Source organism: Dryobates pubescens, chromosome Z (assembly GCF_014839835.1).
Source record: "Dryobates pubescens isolate bDryPub1 chromosome Z, bDryPub1.pri, whole genome shotgun sequence".
NCBI classification, from domain to species: Eukaryota; Metazoa; Chordata; class Aves; order Piciformes; family Picidae; genus Dryobates; species Dryobates pubescens.
In genome coordinates, this window is record NC_071657.1 from 65,586,917 (window position 1) to 65,602,622 (window position 15,706).

Here is a 15,706-nt window from a genome sequence, read left to right on the forward strand (position 1 = left end):
ACATGGGAGCTGGGGATTAAACCAGGATATTATAATTTTCCCTCTCACTGTCTCAGATTTCATATCCTCAGCAACAGAGCTGGGATTACAGCTTGAGCTCAGGATATGGCACCAGACAGCTGGCAATGTTTTCCCTTGGGCAAATCAAATTTTTCTATCAGGGGATTTCTCTGGAGTTTGCAGGCTTTCCTGTTGGAAAGCACAGCATGCTATGCACATGCTTCACTGGCTGCTTCACTGGCACTAACTGTGTAGCAAAAGCACTTGGCTTCCTGACAGTCACTTCTTACCACTCAGGTATCCCATTATTCAATGAAGTTTCAGACTGGACTTTGGGAACTTTGACCACACTGGAGAAGGGTAAACAAGACAACCTCAAACTCAGACAAACTCTTGATGTTAAAAGAGAACTTTCTTATGCTCAGCACACAAAACAATGATGGCATAAAACAAGGAGGGTCCTTTTTTATTCAACAGCCCTTCAGTCTGTCAGGCAGAAGCCTATGCTGGCCAATGCTGGCTCACCCATCCCACTGTAACATTGCACTGGTAGTGACCTCTGCATTGGCAGTCTCCTGGGCAGCATTCGCTTGCTACCCCTGGAAAACAGAAAAGCAGGCAGGGTCCATCCTCCTGCTCCTGCAAGATGCTAATGTGCCATTTCCACTCAGATGCATTTCCCTATAGAGGCAGTGGTATGGCAGCAGAAACACAATTTTTCAATGCCCAGTGGACAGTAAGGAGGCCGAAAAGCATCTTCTGGGGGGGAAAAAATAAAACACCAACCAAAAAAATATAACCCCAAACTTCTGCACATGGCATTTATGACAACTGCCATCATTTTTCAACCATTTTTTTGAGCAGAAACCCACCCCCCCCCAAACCAAAAAAAAAAATCGGAAAGTAAGCACACTGAAACATGCATTTCACTTCAAAGACTACTTTTTATATATATTTCTTTAAAGTATTTTTCTGGCTTGCAAATTGCTCCTCACATCTAACTATAGACCTATGTACATCTACACAGGGGCCTGTTTCTGCAGTCCCTACACAAATAAAAACCCCAACCCCCTGAATGGGAGCTCTTTTCAGACAAATTGTGGCAAGACTGGGCCTTTGGTGCATATGTACGAGTATCCTGCACACACACTTTAAAATCATTAAAAAAATATAGTGGCTATTGATTTATAACCAATCAAAATCTAAACACAGTAAAACTGCACTTATTACAGTATAGACTAGGTGGATTTACATTGCTGATTCATAGGAAGCAAACAAAGGAAAGGAAATGTCTGTGATGCTGTAGTTACAGTTGAATTGTAGTTACAGCTCTGCTTGTCATTTTTCCTATCCAAAAAGTCCAAAGGGATTTTTTTTTTTTGCAACTAAAAAGAGGGGTTTGCACTATTTCTTTCCAACATATGGGTGCTTCTCAAGTGCTTTCCCTTCTCTTTTTGAAGTATCTTTCAGAACATATCAGACTCCTTTTGGTTGCTTTTGTTCACTTCCATCACCATATTAAGGAAACACTCTTTACTAAAGAAGGTAACCTTAGCAAAGCAGCAGCAGCAAAGCAACACTGAAGTCACTACTAGTCCCATACTCAGGCATAATAAAGAGCAAGGGCTCCAGGTACTGGCTTCAGCATCATTCCTGTTATCATAAAGCTTAATGCACAGCAAGATGGCCAACCCATAGGGTCACATTGCTCTCTAAATAGCACTTTCATTACAGCACTTCAATATCAAAGCCCTTTGCACATAAATTTACAAAACACAACAAAGACAAAGATCTCTTTTGCATATTAAGTCAAGGAAACCATTTCATCTGCAGGTTCATTCTTAGTGTGCTGCACATTTCACAGCTAGCTGATACAAGGTGGTGCTCATTAACACACAGTATTAAGTCTAAGATCAAAAGCACAACAACACAAGTGTATAAAGCTTAAGCACAGGTCCTTCACCTGTCCCTGGCTGGTACTTCCCAAGTGAGCTCTGACACCTTTGTCAGGCATGTGGGTGGCTTGTAAAGTAATCAGACCTCTGTAGTTGTATGTAAAGTTAAGGAAATACACTCACATACCACCCAGATCACGGCTGGTCAGCAGGGACTTTTGAAATGGTGACCATGGTGCTTCACTTCCTTTTAGATCATTTTGTCTACAGTTTGAGCAACTTTTACAGCTCTCAGCATAGCACAGAGGCTTTTAAAAGCAGCTTTGTGCATTCATGCATTACAAAATCAAATTCCAAGTTCGTATTTGGATTTAAACTCACCCGAGAGAGGAGAAAGAAAAAAAAGTGAAAATAGGTATCCCTCACCTAGAACTAGTACTGCAAATCCTTGATCTGGTAACCTAAGACAAGACAAGACACTGGACAACAGTCCAAGTGCTTCAGACTAAGAAGTTAAATGAGGAAACTTTGTTCACTGAACTATGCCAGCAAAGCTGAAACAGCAAACCTCACCCCTCTGCGTACGCAGCCATGCCAGTAGGAAAGAGCATATATCATCGGCCTAGTGCATCACACTTCAGCAGCCAAACCAACTCCAGCAATATGTAGCATTTTTTCTGCATCAGGATCTTGCCAGTTCAGCTGTATCAGGTGAAAGATTAAGCTTGGCATAACTAACAGAGTTACACTGTCAACCATTTTTTTTAAGAGTACACCAGCCCTTTTACTATCCTAACAGCACTCTAAACACACAAAAATGTCACATTAAGACATCTGACATCTTGAGATGCATAATTTTAAAACAAGCATCACAATCCAAGCTACAAAGTACATTCACTGTATTTTAACTTCATTTCCAGCCAGTACTCATCAGAAATACCTGAAAGTATTTAACTCACCCTGCACGACAGTGAACCAACATTCAGATGCTCTTACAAAGTCTTTAACTAAGAATCAAAGAAGAAATGCTTTTTTCTAGATTGAGCTGTGATATTTGAAACCAAAAATTCAGCTCAGAAAATACAACTATGAAATCTCCTTGCTACTGAGCCCCAACTAAAGCTTGCAGAAGCGCGAAGGAGCTTGTATCTTCAACAAGGACTCCAGTCTGAAGCTGAGATGGTCACTGTAGGAAGAAGCGCACACATTATTCATGTGTAAAGTAGGAGGGAAGCATTACAGACAATGGGAAAGAAAATGTGATCAGCAGAGGAAGCCAGATATATAAGACATGAGGAAGAAGAATAAAGGAACTCCACAACAACTGCACACCATGATCAACATAATTACTTGTTGCTGTGAATGGCAGTTTAACATTCTTTTCTACCCTGGCTGAAAAACTTCACAAAGTGATCTGGTTTATTCCTGTCACATCTGTCTGCTATTTTTCACCACTACTTTGTAAGATTACAGAACAAACACCTCAAGATAGACACTTCCTCTTAAAACTATAATGCTAAAGAGTATTTCAAAACCCCAAATGCCAGAGAAGACTGCTTCCAATAAAATCTGGCAATGACACAAGGTACTTGATTCAGAAACCTATGTGAAATCAGACAGCCTATGCTAAAATTCTCCAGCACTGGTTCTTCTCAAAAACTTGGTGCTCTTTTTCATAGTGAAATGATAACTCTATTAATGTGCTCTGTTTGTCCCTAAACCTATTGGAAATGTGCTTCTTATCTGACTTGCTTTCTAGGGCAGTGAATACCCTGGGACAGAGGAGTTTTGTTTCTCCTGAACTGCTACGGATCCAACTCTGCTGTCAGGAAAGATGCTGGTATCCTAGATCCTATGGGATGCAATGCCTTGAGGAAATTTATATCAAACAATTATTGCATAATCTTAGAATGTAATAAAACCCCTTACATCATATACAGGCATTGAGTTCCTGTTACACTATTGTGTCAGAGAATGAAGCTTCCCTGCTAACAGCAGCTGCAGGTCCCCGTATGGACCCGCAGGATCCCCTTGCTGTGCATGTGCAGGAAGTTGAAGATTTCTGAGGGCATAGCATGAAAACCAGGGCGAGGTTTCACATTGTCATAGTAGTGGTGAGTTATAAAAATCCCTGAGGGGTTCATGGGGAAGGCCCAAAAGCCAAAAAGGTGGACCTCTTCGCAGAGCTCCAGGGCAGCAGTCACCAAGATCAACCCAGTGCTAATCCGCTTGGCCCGCACCCCGAGGCCGAGCCAGTAGCGTGAGACATTGATGAGATACTGGGGGTGAAAGTAGTACACAGCTTGCTGAGATTCGAAATCATCCAGGACGTATTTGACCCGGATGGAGACGTCTGTATTGCGAGTGTTGTAGAAGGCTGGCAGCAGCACAGAAGCATTCTCGTAGACCTGGAGCACGTCATAGAAGGGTTTCCTCCACTTCTCCAGCTTATGAAACCTGAAGGGAAAAGGAATGCAAATGATGGTCAGACCAGGACAGACTCAGGCTGAACTCAAGCAGACTAGCACCCTCCAATGAGTTTTCACTGAAATATTCCTGACATAGAGGTAACTTAAATATGTTTCAGTTAAGAAGAGGAATTATCACAGTATCACAGTATCACTAAGGTTGGAAGAGACCTCAAAGATCATCGAGTCCAACCTGTCACCACAGACCTCATGACTAGACCATGGCACCAAGTGCCACGTCCAATCCCCTCTTGAACCCCTCCAGGGATGGTGACTCCACCACCTCCCTGGGCAACACATTCCAATGGCTAACAACTCTCTCTGGGAAGAACTTTCTCCTCACCTTGAGCCTAAACTTCCCTGGCACAGCTTGAGACTGTGTCCCCTTGTTCTGGTGCTGGTTGCCTGGGAGAAGAGACCAACCCCTTCCTGTCTACAGCCACCTTTCAGGTAGTTGTAGAGAGCAATGAGGTCACCCCTGAGCCTCCTCTTCTCCAGGCTAAACAACCCCAGCTCCCTCAGCCTCTCCTCACCGGGCTGTGCTCCAGACCTTTCCCCAGCCTTGTTGCCCTTCTCTGGACACATTCAAGTGTCTCGATGCCCTTCCTGAACTGAGAGGCCCAGAACTGGACACAAATTATGTTTGGATTTATATCTGAAATATCAATATGAAAGGTAGAGCATAAATGTAGGCAATAAAAAATGTATATATTCTCTCTTTGGCAATACATGCATTAAACAGTGAACAAACTGTGCAGACAGTTCTGTTCATGTCTCACTTCTCATGTTATTATGAGAAGTATGTCATTTTTCCAAGGTTTGGTCAGCTGTACAATGCACTATGCAGTACAGAAACAAGTAGAATACATCAAAGCAGAGCAATTCTCTAACATTTGAAAGAAATCTAAAATGCAAGCAAATGACTTTATGGTAGTTGAGAAAAGAGCTCCATTTTCTCAGCATGAAAGGAAAACACTTACTAGCCCCATGGCCCCAAATCTGCAAGCAAGGTGGTGTTAAAGTATTAACAAACATTAAACTAAAATCACCTACAAAATCCTAACCATATAGTTTAACTAGCACTTTAGAATAGAGTAGAATAGAGTAGAATAGACTAGACTAGACTAGACTAGACCAGACCAGACCAGACCAGACCAGGTTGGAAGAGACCTTCAAGATCATCAAGTCCAACCTATCATCCAACACCACCTAATCAACTAACCCATAGCACCAGGCACCCCATCAAGTCACCTCCTAAACACCTCCAATGATGGTGACTCCACCTCCCCATGCAGCCCATTCCATGGCCAATCTCACTATGAAGAACTTCTTCCTAACATCCAGCCTAAACCTCCCCTGGCACAGCTTGAGACTGTGTCCTCTTGTTCTGGTGCTGGTTGCCTGGGAGAAGAGACCAACCCCCACCTGGCTACAACCTCCCTTCAGGGACTTGTAGACAGCAAGAAGGTCTCCCCTGAGCCTCCTCTTCTCCAGGCTAAGCAACCCCAGCTCCCTCAGCCTCTCCTCATAGGGCTGTGCTCCAGACCCCTCACCAAATTTGGGTTAAAAAACCCTACAATTATTTCAGCCTATGACAATTATTTATTTAAGCATTTAGGGTAGGATTCAGTTGCTTCCACCCTGAGTGTTTCTAAGACATTTGTCCAGATTTACAAGTTATTACTGATTCCTTATAGTGAATTTCAATTCCGAAATGAATATATGATTCACAGTGCCAGCTGAAAGCAGTGCTGGGAGGAAAATTCTGTGACAGTTAGAATTAGATGAAAGGCAGATTTTGAAAAGTAATAGAGATGAAGACACAAAAGCCAGAAATGACCTCTCAGTAATTATACTGGGATTGACAGTAACGACATCCGTCTTCACCCCAACGTCCGTGAAGTATTTCTCAGATATAGGTGGCAAGTTGCATCTATAAAGGAAAGAAAGTTTGAAGAAAGTTAGACAATTCCTTGCACCTTTTCAGGACTAGTAAGTAGAATTCATGTAAGCATTACTTCCAAGCAACAAAAAACAAACTGAGAATTTAAAATTGTATGGAACATGCTGATGCCCAAACTAGGAAGTGAAGTAATGAGCTCTTAAGGACTGTGTGAAGAAGACCTTTCTTCTTCCCTGAGTCTACCAGAGCTGGGCCTCTTTCTGCAGATGTAGCCAATAAGCATTTATTTTGCTTCCTTAATAGCAATTCAGCTATTTAATTTAGCAGTTTAGGATGAGAAAGGGGATGAAGTCTCAAGGACAATCGGCCCATAAAAACAAATATTTCCTCAGCTACAGCTGAGCTGTGTTCAACAATTAACAGATCAACTATAACACTGCCTTTAATGTGCTTTGGTTTATACCCAAGGGAATTTAGGGGAAATGCTCCACAAGAGATAAGGTGGTCCACTCCTAATTAATCCAAAACCATCTGCTTCCCTTTCTTTTCCCTTTATAATTATCTCCCAATGCAGTGTAAGAGCAGCTAACTCCACTGATTCATCAGATGTCAAAGCTCTTAGGAGCAACTTGTGAGGATTTTCAAACCTTGACTCTGCCCAGATTCCACTCACCTTGGCCTTGATCTAAATTCATCATCTCACCAAATTTAGAGCATCCCTCAAGAGATGCTGAAGTTACTGAAAGACACATACAAGTCTTCATACAAATTTCTCTTCCATAGGAAATCCAGCTAGAAGAGAGGCTTCAGCATTCAGAGGCTTGCCACAAATTTCACATTCAGTTGTAGATAGTGTTAGATCCATTTTGACATGTTGAAAATTCTGAAGTGATCTACAAGCTTCAATAAAAACCATCACTGCAAAGATCTCCACATCTCAACCATACTGCTGTGCCTAACTTCCCAAACAGCTCTGCATTTATGAAGATCATGGCTGAATAGGGGAGAATTGTGAAGGTACTTAAGAGTAAGCAGTGCTCAATGTTTTCATAATGGTACAGTTCAGCTGTCAGCATAATTTCCCAGTCACAGGGAGAAGGCAAGGCAGGGAGCAGAAGAATGCACAAAAATCCTTCAAAGTCCTTCTCAGACTCAGGAGGTTCACATCTGCCCTCAAGAGTGCCTCTTTATCAGGTCAGAGAAAATTTTTTTATTCACCTCATCCTTTTTCTGGGCAATGTTTTTTTCCAGAACTTTTCTGTGCCAGGTCATGTAATGCCCTTCTGAAGTCCTCCAGCATTATTGGTGGAGGAGAAGCTCAACAGGAGCTCTCAGTGTGCACTTGCAGCCTGGAAAGCCAATCAGATCCTGGGCTGCAGCCAAGAGAAGTGTGGCCAGCAGGGCAAGAGAAGTGATTCTCCCCCTCTGCTCAGCTCTGCTGAGACCCCACCTGGAGTACTGCCTCCAGTTCTGGAGCCCCTATTGCAAGAGGGATCTGGAGGTGCTGGAAGGTGTCCAGAGAAGGGCCACGAGGATGAGCAGAGGGCTGGAGCACCTCTCCTGTGAGGACAAACTGAGGGAGTTGGGGCTGCTCAGTGTGGAGAAGAGAAGGCTCTGAGGTGACCTCATTGTGGCCTTCCAGTATCTGAAGGGGGCTACAAAAAGGCTGGGGAGGGACTTCTCAGGCTCTCAGGTAGTGATAGGACTAGGGGGAATGGAATGAAGCTGGAGGTGGGGAGATTGAGGCTGGAGGTGAGGAGGAAGTTCTTCCCCATGAGAGTGGTGAAGCCCTGGAATGGGTTGTCCAGGGAGGTGGTTGAGGCCCCGTCCCTGGAGGTGTTTAAGAGCAGGCTGGATGAGGCTCTGGCCAGCCTGATGTAGTGTGGGGTGTCCCTGCCCATGGCAGGGGGGTTGGAACTAGATGATCCTTGTGGTCCCTTCCAACCCTGACTGATACTATGATACTATGATTTGCACATAGCATCCAGGCATTGTGCCCACTTGGAAAAAAAGGTTTTCAAATACTCGACTTCAGTCTTTTGGAACAGTAAATTCCCTCCAGGATTAAGAAAGACGAATTTGTTGAGAGGATAAATCCTTATAAAAATGATACAATCTGCACAAACTGTACTTTTGTCCTAAGACTCCAAAAATTCATCCCTGCACAAGAGAGAAGTCCCATCTCCCACTGCACTCAGCGTTCCATTGCAGATCTCTACTGCGGCCAGCAGATGGAGACAGACAATAGCTACTAGCAAACGCAGCTCATTTGTGCACACCTCGTGTTTTCCCTTGCACTATAATTAATTGTTATCAGGATTTATTTAATGAAAAGCCTGGTTTGTATCCTGCTGGCCGAAAGCTTCCTGACAATCAAATCTTTTCCCAGGTGTCCTGAAGGTATCCCTGAATGTTAGCAGTGCACCACAGGCAGTTTGTGAAATATCACAGTATCACCAAGGTTGGAAGAGACCTCAAAGATCATCAAGTCCAACCTGTCTCCACAGACCTCATGACTAAACCATGGCACCAAGTGCCACATCCAATCCCCATCTTGAGCACCTCCAGGGATGGTGACTCCACCACCTCCCTGGGCAGCACATCCCAATGGCTAACAACTCTCTCCAGGAAGAACTTTCTCCTCACCTCAAGCCTAAGCTTCCCCTGGTGCAGCTTGAGACTATGTCCTCTTGTTCTGGTGTTGGTTGCTAGAGAGAAGAGACCAGCTCCCTCCTGGCTACAACCACCCTTCAGGTAGTTGTAGAGAGCAATGAGGTCTCCCCTGAGCCTCCTCTTCTCCAGGCTAAGCAACCCCAGCTCCCTCAGCCTCTCCTCACAGGGCTGTGCTCAAGGCCTCTCCCCAGCCTCATTGCCCCTCTCTGGACACATTCAAGTGTCTCAATGTCCTTCTTAAACTGAGGGGGCCAGAACTGGACACAGCACTCAAGGTGTGGCCTAACCAATGCAGAGTCCAGGGGCACAATGACTTCCCTGCTCCTGCTGGCCTCACTACTCTTAATGCAGGCCAGGATGCCATTGGCCTTCTTGGCCACCTGGGCACACTGCTGGCTCATGTTTAGGCGGCTGTCAATCAGCACCCCCAGGTCCCTTTCTGTTTGGCAGCTCTCCAGCCACTCTGACCCCAGCCTGTAGCTCTGCATGGGGTTGTTGCTGGCCAAAGTGCAGCACCCAGCACCTGGATTTGTTGAATGCCATCCTGTTGGACTGTTCCTGACATTTTGGTGAACTAGTGTAAGACCAGAAAGCAGATCTGACCTTAAACACAAGTTTCACTCTAAATCTGATGTCAGGAGACCTTAAACACTAGCATACATTTTTGCACAACTCTGGTCCCACACATTTTGGGGATGGCAAAGCAGGGGTTTCTTTTGCACAAATAATGATGCATTTACTCATATTTCAGTTCTATTTAATTAATTACTGGTAACAAACTCAACCCATTTTCTATGTTCTGTAGTGATCTGATCTGCTCTTTTTAATCAGCTTTGGTACAGTTGAAGGAAGAGTAACAGTGATGAAAAAGTACCACTGCTGGAAGTTATTACACATAAATAATGACATTTTCTGCCTGTATTTCCACTTCCACTCAACAGCTTCTCATCTCCACACGTAACATGTATTGCTGCTTTCCACCATACTGTCAGCTGTCACAAGAGAAGGGAATCTACAAGAATTATTTAATCTATATGGGATACACTAGGCTTTAAGAAGCAAATTTGTGAAGCTTGGGCTGTTTAAAAGATTAAAACTGAGACAACACTTCTCTATAAAGCAGAAACAAGAGGCAGACACAAGGGTCTAAAAACAATGAGCAGGAAAAATATTATTTCTCTTTTGAAGCCAAATTAAATTAAGAATGCAATGACCCACAATCCAACCTAATCCTTCGTGGTATGAAATCAGAATTAATTGATTTATGTACAGTTATTCTAAACTGACAGTAGTGTACCCAAGATCAGAAAATAGGCCAAGAGAAGTAAAGAGATTTTATTTTTTAAAGAACAGGTCATGGATCTGTGAGCCAGCTGTCACATGCCATGACCCAGGCAAAGAGCTTAACAGGATTTAGAGAGGGATTAGTCATGCATATGAATAATAAAAAAAAATCTTTCATACATATATTAAGGATAATAAAAATGCTGCTAAACTCCATTATCCAGGGACACAAACATGGGGTATCCCAATCTATGCAAAACCTGGATAACTCCAAATATGGTGGGAAACACAATATGAAGACCTCTCAAAGTTATTCAGGCGACTCCACACACCCTGGAATCTACAGCACTGATTGTTGTAACTCCCCTTATCAGGCACTTGAACTCTGTACTACTACAGAAACACATCTCCAAGGCAGGTGTGCTGAGGAGGATGGAGCTATTAACACATGGCCTGATGGCTGTCACACCATAGAGGTTGTACCTCTGGTTCAGAACTGCCCCAGAAAATCACAGCTGTATTCACAGGACACTGCTTATGGGCTGATGTCCAGGGAAGGACATATCCACAACCTGAGTGGCAGCAAATGTCTTGAAAGAGGACATTAAACTTTCTCAAAAGTCAATGATTACCCACACTGAGTTGGAGAGAAATAACTCCTCAAAGTATACTCTTAAAATAAATAATAGACAGTGAGGTGGTTTTAACTAAACATTGCTTTTTGTGCAAGAAGCAAGCTTCATACAGCCAGTTAGGCAAATCACAGAATCACCAAGATTGGAAGAGACCTCAAAGATCATCAAGTCCAACCTGTCATCACAGACCTCATGATTAAACCATGGCACCAAGTGCCACATCCAATCCCTCTTGAACACCTCCAAGGATGGTGACTCCACCACCTCCCTGGGCAGCACATTCCAATGGCTAACAACTCTCTCTGGGAAGAACTTTAATAGTAGTAATAATAATAACAATAATAACAACAAAAACAACAACAATAATGATAATGATAATAATAATAATAACAATCATCATCAACCAGGTTGGAAGAAACCTTCAAGATCATCATGTCCAACCCCTCAACCAATCCAACCCACCTAAACAACTAAGCCATGGCTTTCTCCTCACCTCCAGCCTAAACCTCCCCTGGTGCAGCTTGAGACTGTGTCCTCTTGTTCTGGTGCTGGTTGCCTGGGAGAAGAAACCAACCCCCACCTGGCTACAACCTCCTTTCAGGTAGTTGTAGAGGGCAATGACGTCATCCCTGATCCTTCTCTTCTCCAGGCTAAACAAAGCCAGCTCCCTCAGCCTCTCCTCATAGGGCTTGTGCTCAAGGCCTCTCCCCAGCCTTGTTGCCCTTCTCTGGACACGTTCAAGTGTCTCAATGTCCTTCTTAAACTGAGGGGCCCAGAACTGGACACAGTACTCAAGGTGTGGCCTAACCAATGCAGAGTACAGGGCAGAATGACCTCCCTGCTCCTGCTTGCCACACTATTCCTAATACAGGCCAGGATGCCCTCTTGGCCACCTGGGCACACTGCTGGCTTGTGTTCAGCCAGCTGTCAATCAGCACCCCCAGGTCCCTCTCTGCCTGGCAGCTCTCCAGCCACTCTGACCCCAGCCTGTAGCTCTGCATGGGGTTGCTGTGGCCGAAGTGCGGCAGCCAGCAGTTGGATTTGTTAAGCTCATGTTTCCGTGTGGATTCCATGAGCTTCCATGGATTTGTAAATCTTGTGTTTCCATGTGAAAGAGCTTTGCAATCCTTTGTTTGCCATTGAAAGGGGCAAAAAGAAACTAGGTGCTGCGATGATTACCGAAACACGAAGTCTGCGCTGTCAATCTCCCGTCCACACCTGCTGTTCTTCAGAATTCCTCCATTCCCAACCACTGCACATTTCTTGAACTGGGAGCGGCGGTAGGGCATATCCTGCAACATCACAGCAAGGAAAGGGTTAAGTGTCCTCAACCATGGAGGCAACAAGTCTCTTTTTTTCCACTTTTTCTTTTGTGCAGCTGCATCTTGCTGCAGAGGCACTAATCAGAGGAAGCTGACGCTGGTTGTGGCTTGCAGTATTCCCATGGTGTGCATAAATGGATGCGATTGTTTTCTGCGCAATTACAGATAGTATGGGCAATAACTCAAGGGGGGAAGAAAAAGCAATACCATGGTTTTGTGCAGACTTAGCAATAGAAGAAGTAATTTTAGAAACCTGCTTTCCCTTCAGATTTCCACATGAGGGCATGAACCATAAAATTAGCATACCTAGGCACCGCCTTCCGAGCTGCCTGCAAACTGCTCGCTCCTCAGGCTGTGATGTCCTGCTTTCGAGAAGTCTGCATACACAGTTCCACAGCAGCTAGTCAAACTCACAAAGTCTCTCCAAGTTAGACAGCACACTACAGCTTTTTAGCAGAACCTAGTTCAAATTTTAGTGCTTGCTACCACAAATTATACTAAGAGTACTAATGCTCGTCAATTAGCACTTGTACCAGCAGCAGTGCCTGCGGCCTTCGATCAGGCACATTTCTGGACTTGTGCAGGATGCATCTTCACTCATCTTTAGGCAACATTCTACCTTTGTGTGCAGACAGGGAGCTGCTGCTGAGGCCAGCGTGAGCGGAAGTCACATCTCCAGCAACAGAACTGGGCCGTTAGGGTGAGAGGGGAGTGATGCAGAACTGAGCCACACTACACCTTATGAATATGTAAAGATGTGCTTATATAAGCATGAGAGTGTTCTTTTTGGTACATACATATTTTATCAATAACTTCATACTGCAAGATTACAGAGAGATGCAGAAGTGGCGTGACATTTCTAGGTGATTATTCCCAGGATCCTTCCACAGCACTCATAAGCTACGAGGCAAAAGGGCATGCAATTACACCTGTCTGAGAAAAGCAGCAGCTGCCTTAACAGAGGGGCAACAAGAGTCATCTGTGTTCATCCAGCAATTTCTTAAACACACAATGCCTCATCAGTCCTGAAAGAGATCACAAGCCAGGTCTCCACACTTAGTGCAATGCTCTTGCCCTTATAGTCTTGCTCCTGTGCTTTCAGCCCTTCATCTCCTGCATTTGTCACACTGCATCCTCAGTCCTAGGCAGAGGATGGCTTTAGCCATGTAGGTGCTGCCCAGTGAATTCCAAAGGCACTTTGGTATGAGATGGCACTTGCTATCCTCAGGGCATATATGAATAAATCCAACAGCAGCTACAGGACACTCCTAGCAGAAGTGTATCTAGTTGCTCATGCATTCATAGAATCACAGAATCAATAAGGTTGGAAAAGACCTCAGAGATCATCAGGTCCAACATATTACCTACCACCTCATGACTAAGTAAACCATGGTTCCAAGTGCCACATCCAAGCCTTTTTTGAACACCTTCAGGGATGATGACTCCACCACCTCCCTGGGCAGCACATTCCAATGGCCAATTCCTCTTTCTGTGAGAACTTCCTCCTCACCCTGAGCCTAAACTTCCCCTGGCACAGCTTGAGACTCTGTCCTCTTGTTCTGGTGCTGGTTGCCTGGGAGAATAGACCAACCCCTACCTGGCTATAACCTCCCTTTAGGTAGTTGTAGAGAGCAAGAAGGTCTCCCCTGAGCCTCCTCTTCTCCAGGCTAAACAATCCCAGCTCCCTCAGCTTCTCCTCATAGGGCTTGTGCTCGAGGCATCTCACCAGCCTCACTGCCCTTTCTCTGGACACATTCCAGCATCTCAATGTCCTTCACACAATCAGGCAGGGGTTTGGGAATTATAATCTTGGACTTGGATGTACCAGTTCTTTTCATGTCTGCAGATGTGAAAGTGCTTTCCTGGATCTGAGCCCTTCCCTTGCTCTGTCCCAGCTGCTCCTACGCACATTTAGATAACAGACCCTACCTCTTAGCAGCGCTCAGAAGGCAAACCAGTTAAAAGGAGTTTACTGTAATGACTCAAATCTAAGTATTTTTCTGACTTTCTGAAAGGGATAAATTTCAGTTACTCCCTCCAAATATGCCACTTTAAATTCAAGAGGTGCACTCCACGATAAATCAGTAGCCCCGTAAGCCCATTTCTGAACATCAGTCACACACGCCCAGCACTGGGAACTTCCTACTGGTTATAACTTTGAAAGATCCTCAGGTGAAAGATTATTTGCTGAAAAGTTTTTGAATAATCATTGTGATCAATACATTTTTAAATTGTGCAGCCTGTTCACAGATAAGCTGTGAATATCAGTAATTACAAAAGCAGACATGGTGAATATGAAATATTCACACTGTGAATGTGAAGATAAAATCATCGTGCCCCTAAAACTGCAGACACAGCCCATATGTTGCATTTACTGTATGTCAGAATTGTACTGTTACAAAGTTCTGAGGAGCAAGTGCCTCTTTTATTCAGCTTTCTTCAGTTATTTCATTAGCCACTTTTCTGCTAGGTCAGGAATAGAATAGAATAGAATAGAATAGAATAGAATAGAATAGAATAGAATAGAATAGAATAGAATAGAATAGAATAGAATAGAATAGAATAGACCAGGTTGTAAGAGACCTTCAAGATCATCGAGTCCAACCTATCATCCAACACTATCTAATCAACTAAACCATGCAACCAAGCACCAATATTCCACAGGTTAAAAAAAAGTACATGTATTCCATACTACAGCAGATGACCAGTAGACAATAGGATAAACAGCTAAAGTATGCTGTCCACAAAAACCATTTTCAAAGTGTAACCAATGAAGTTCATAGAAATGTCCAACTAAATGCTTGGCTATAGGATAGTATCTAATATAGCAAGTAGAGCAAAGTTGATTCTGCAAATGGGCAGAGGCAGGTGGTACCTTTGGAAACATTTTGAAGATTTCTTGGTTGATATGGAAGATTCCACTAGTATCCACTTCATATTTCAGTTTAGTTCCCAAGGGAGTATTTTTCTGTGTAGTGAACAGAAAGGCAGGGGCATTGCAACACCTTGACAAAGTAGACCTGTGGAATGAAAGACATACAAGATGCAGGAGCTGATAACATGCTTTGGGATTTTCAATTACTATTACTTCTAGCAATGTGGGTTTCAGCAAAAAAAAGAAGAAACATTTTTGCTCTAGGTGGGGTAGAATGGTGGTTTACTGGATTTTCCTCTTGAAAATTTCCCATTTGGTAACATTTTCATTGATTGATGAACTTCAGGTGCAACAAAACCAAAACCAAACCAAACCAAAAAGATAAAGACAAAACAAGAAGCCTGTAACTGCCTCTTCTAGCCTGCAAGTGTAAATTCTGCCCTGCTCCAGATCCCAAAGCTGGGCTCCTGCCCCTAGCACCGTGGGGAAACTATCCTAATGAAGTAGTCCTTCTCTGCCTTAGAGGTGTTTTGCTTTTTTGCAAATTATTTACTCACCACTGAGCAGGAAATGTAGAGGTTGAAGTATTCTTCTGTGTATGTGGAAGCTTGACAGGGCAAGAACTTAAAGACTGCCACACCTAAAGACACT

General features: G+C 43.8%; 1 protein-coding gene across 3 annotated transcripts in view; it reads right to left on the minus strand.

The window, feature by feature from the left end:
• Nucleotides 1-891: 891 nt before the first annotated feature.
• The window catches only part of ST8SIA5 (ST8 alpha-N-acetyl-neuraminide alpha-2,8-sialyltransferase 5), a 106,192-nt gene continuing 91,377 nt past the window's right edge, over nt 892-15,706 (minus strand). For all 3 annotated transcript variants that reach the window (XM_054178417.1, XM_054178415.1, XM_054178416.1), the window contains 4 exons: nt 15,056-15,200; nt 12,038-12,150; nt 6,204-6,296; nt 892-4,352 (listed from right to left, as the gene is read on the minus strand). In XM_054178417.1, coding sequence (XP_054034392.1) covers nt 3,884-4,352; nt 6,204-6,296; nt 12,038-12,150; nt 15,056-15,200 — 820 coding nt within the window. In that variant the 3' untranslated portion in view covers nt 892-3,883. The remainder of the gene's footprint in view (nt 4,353-6,203; nt 6,297-12,037; nt 12,151-15,055; nt 15,201-15,706) is intronic.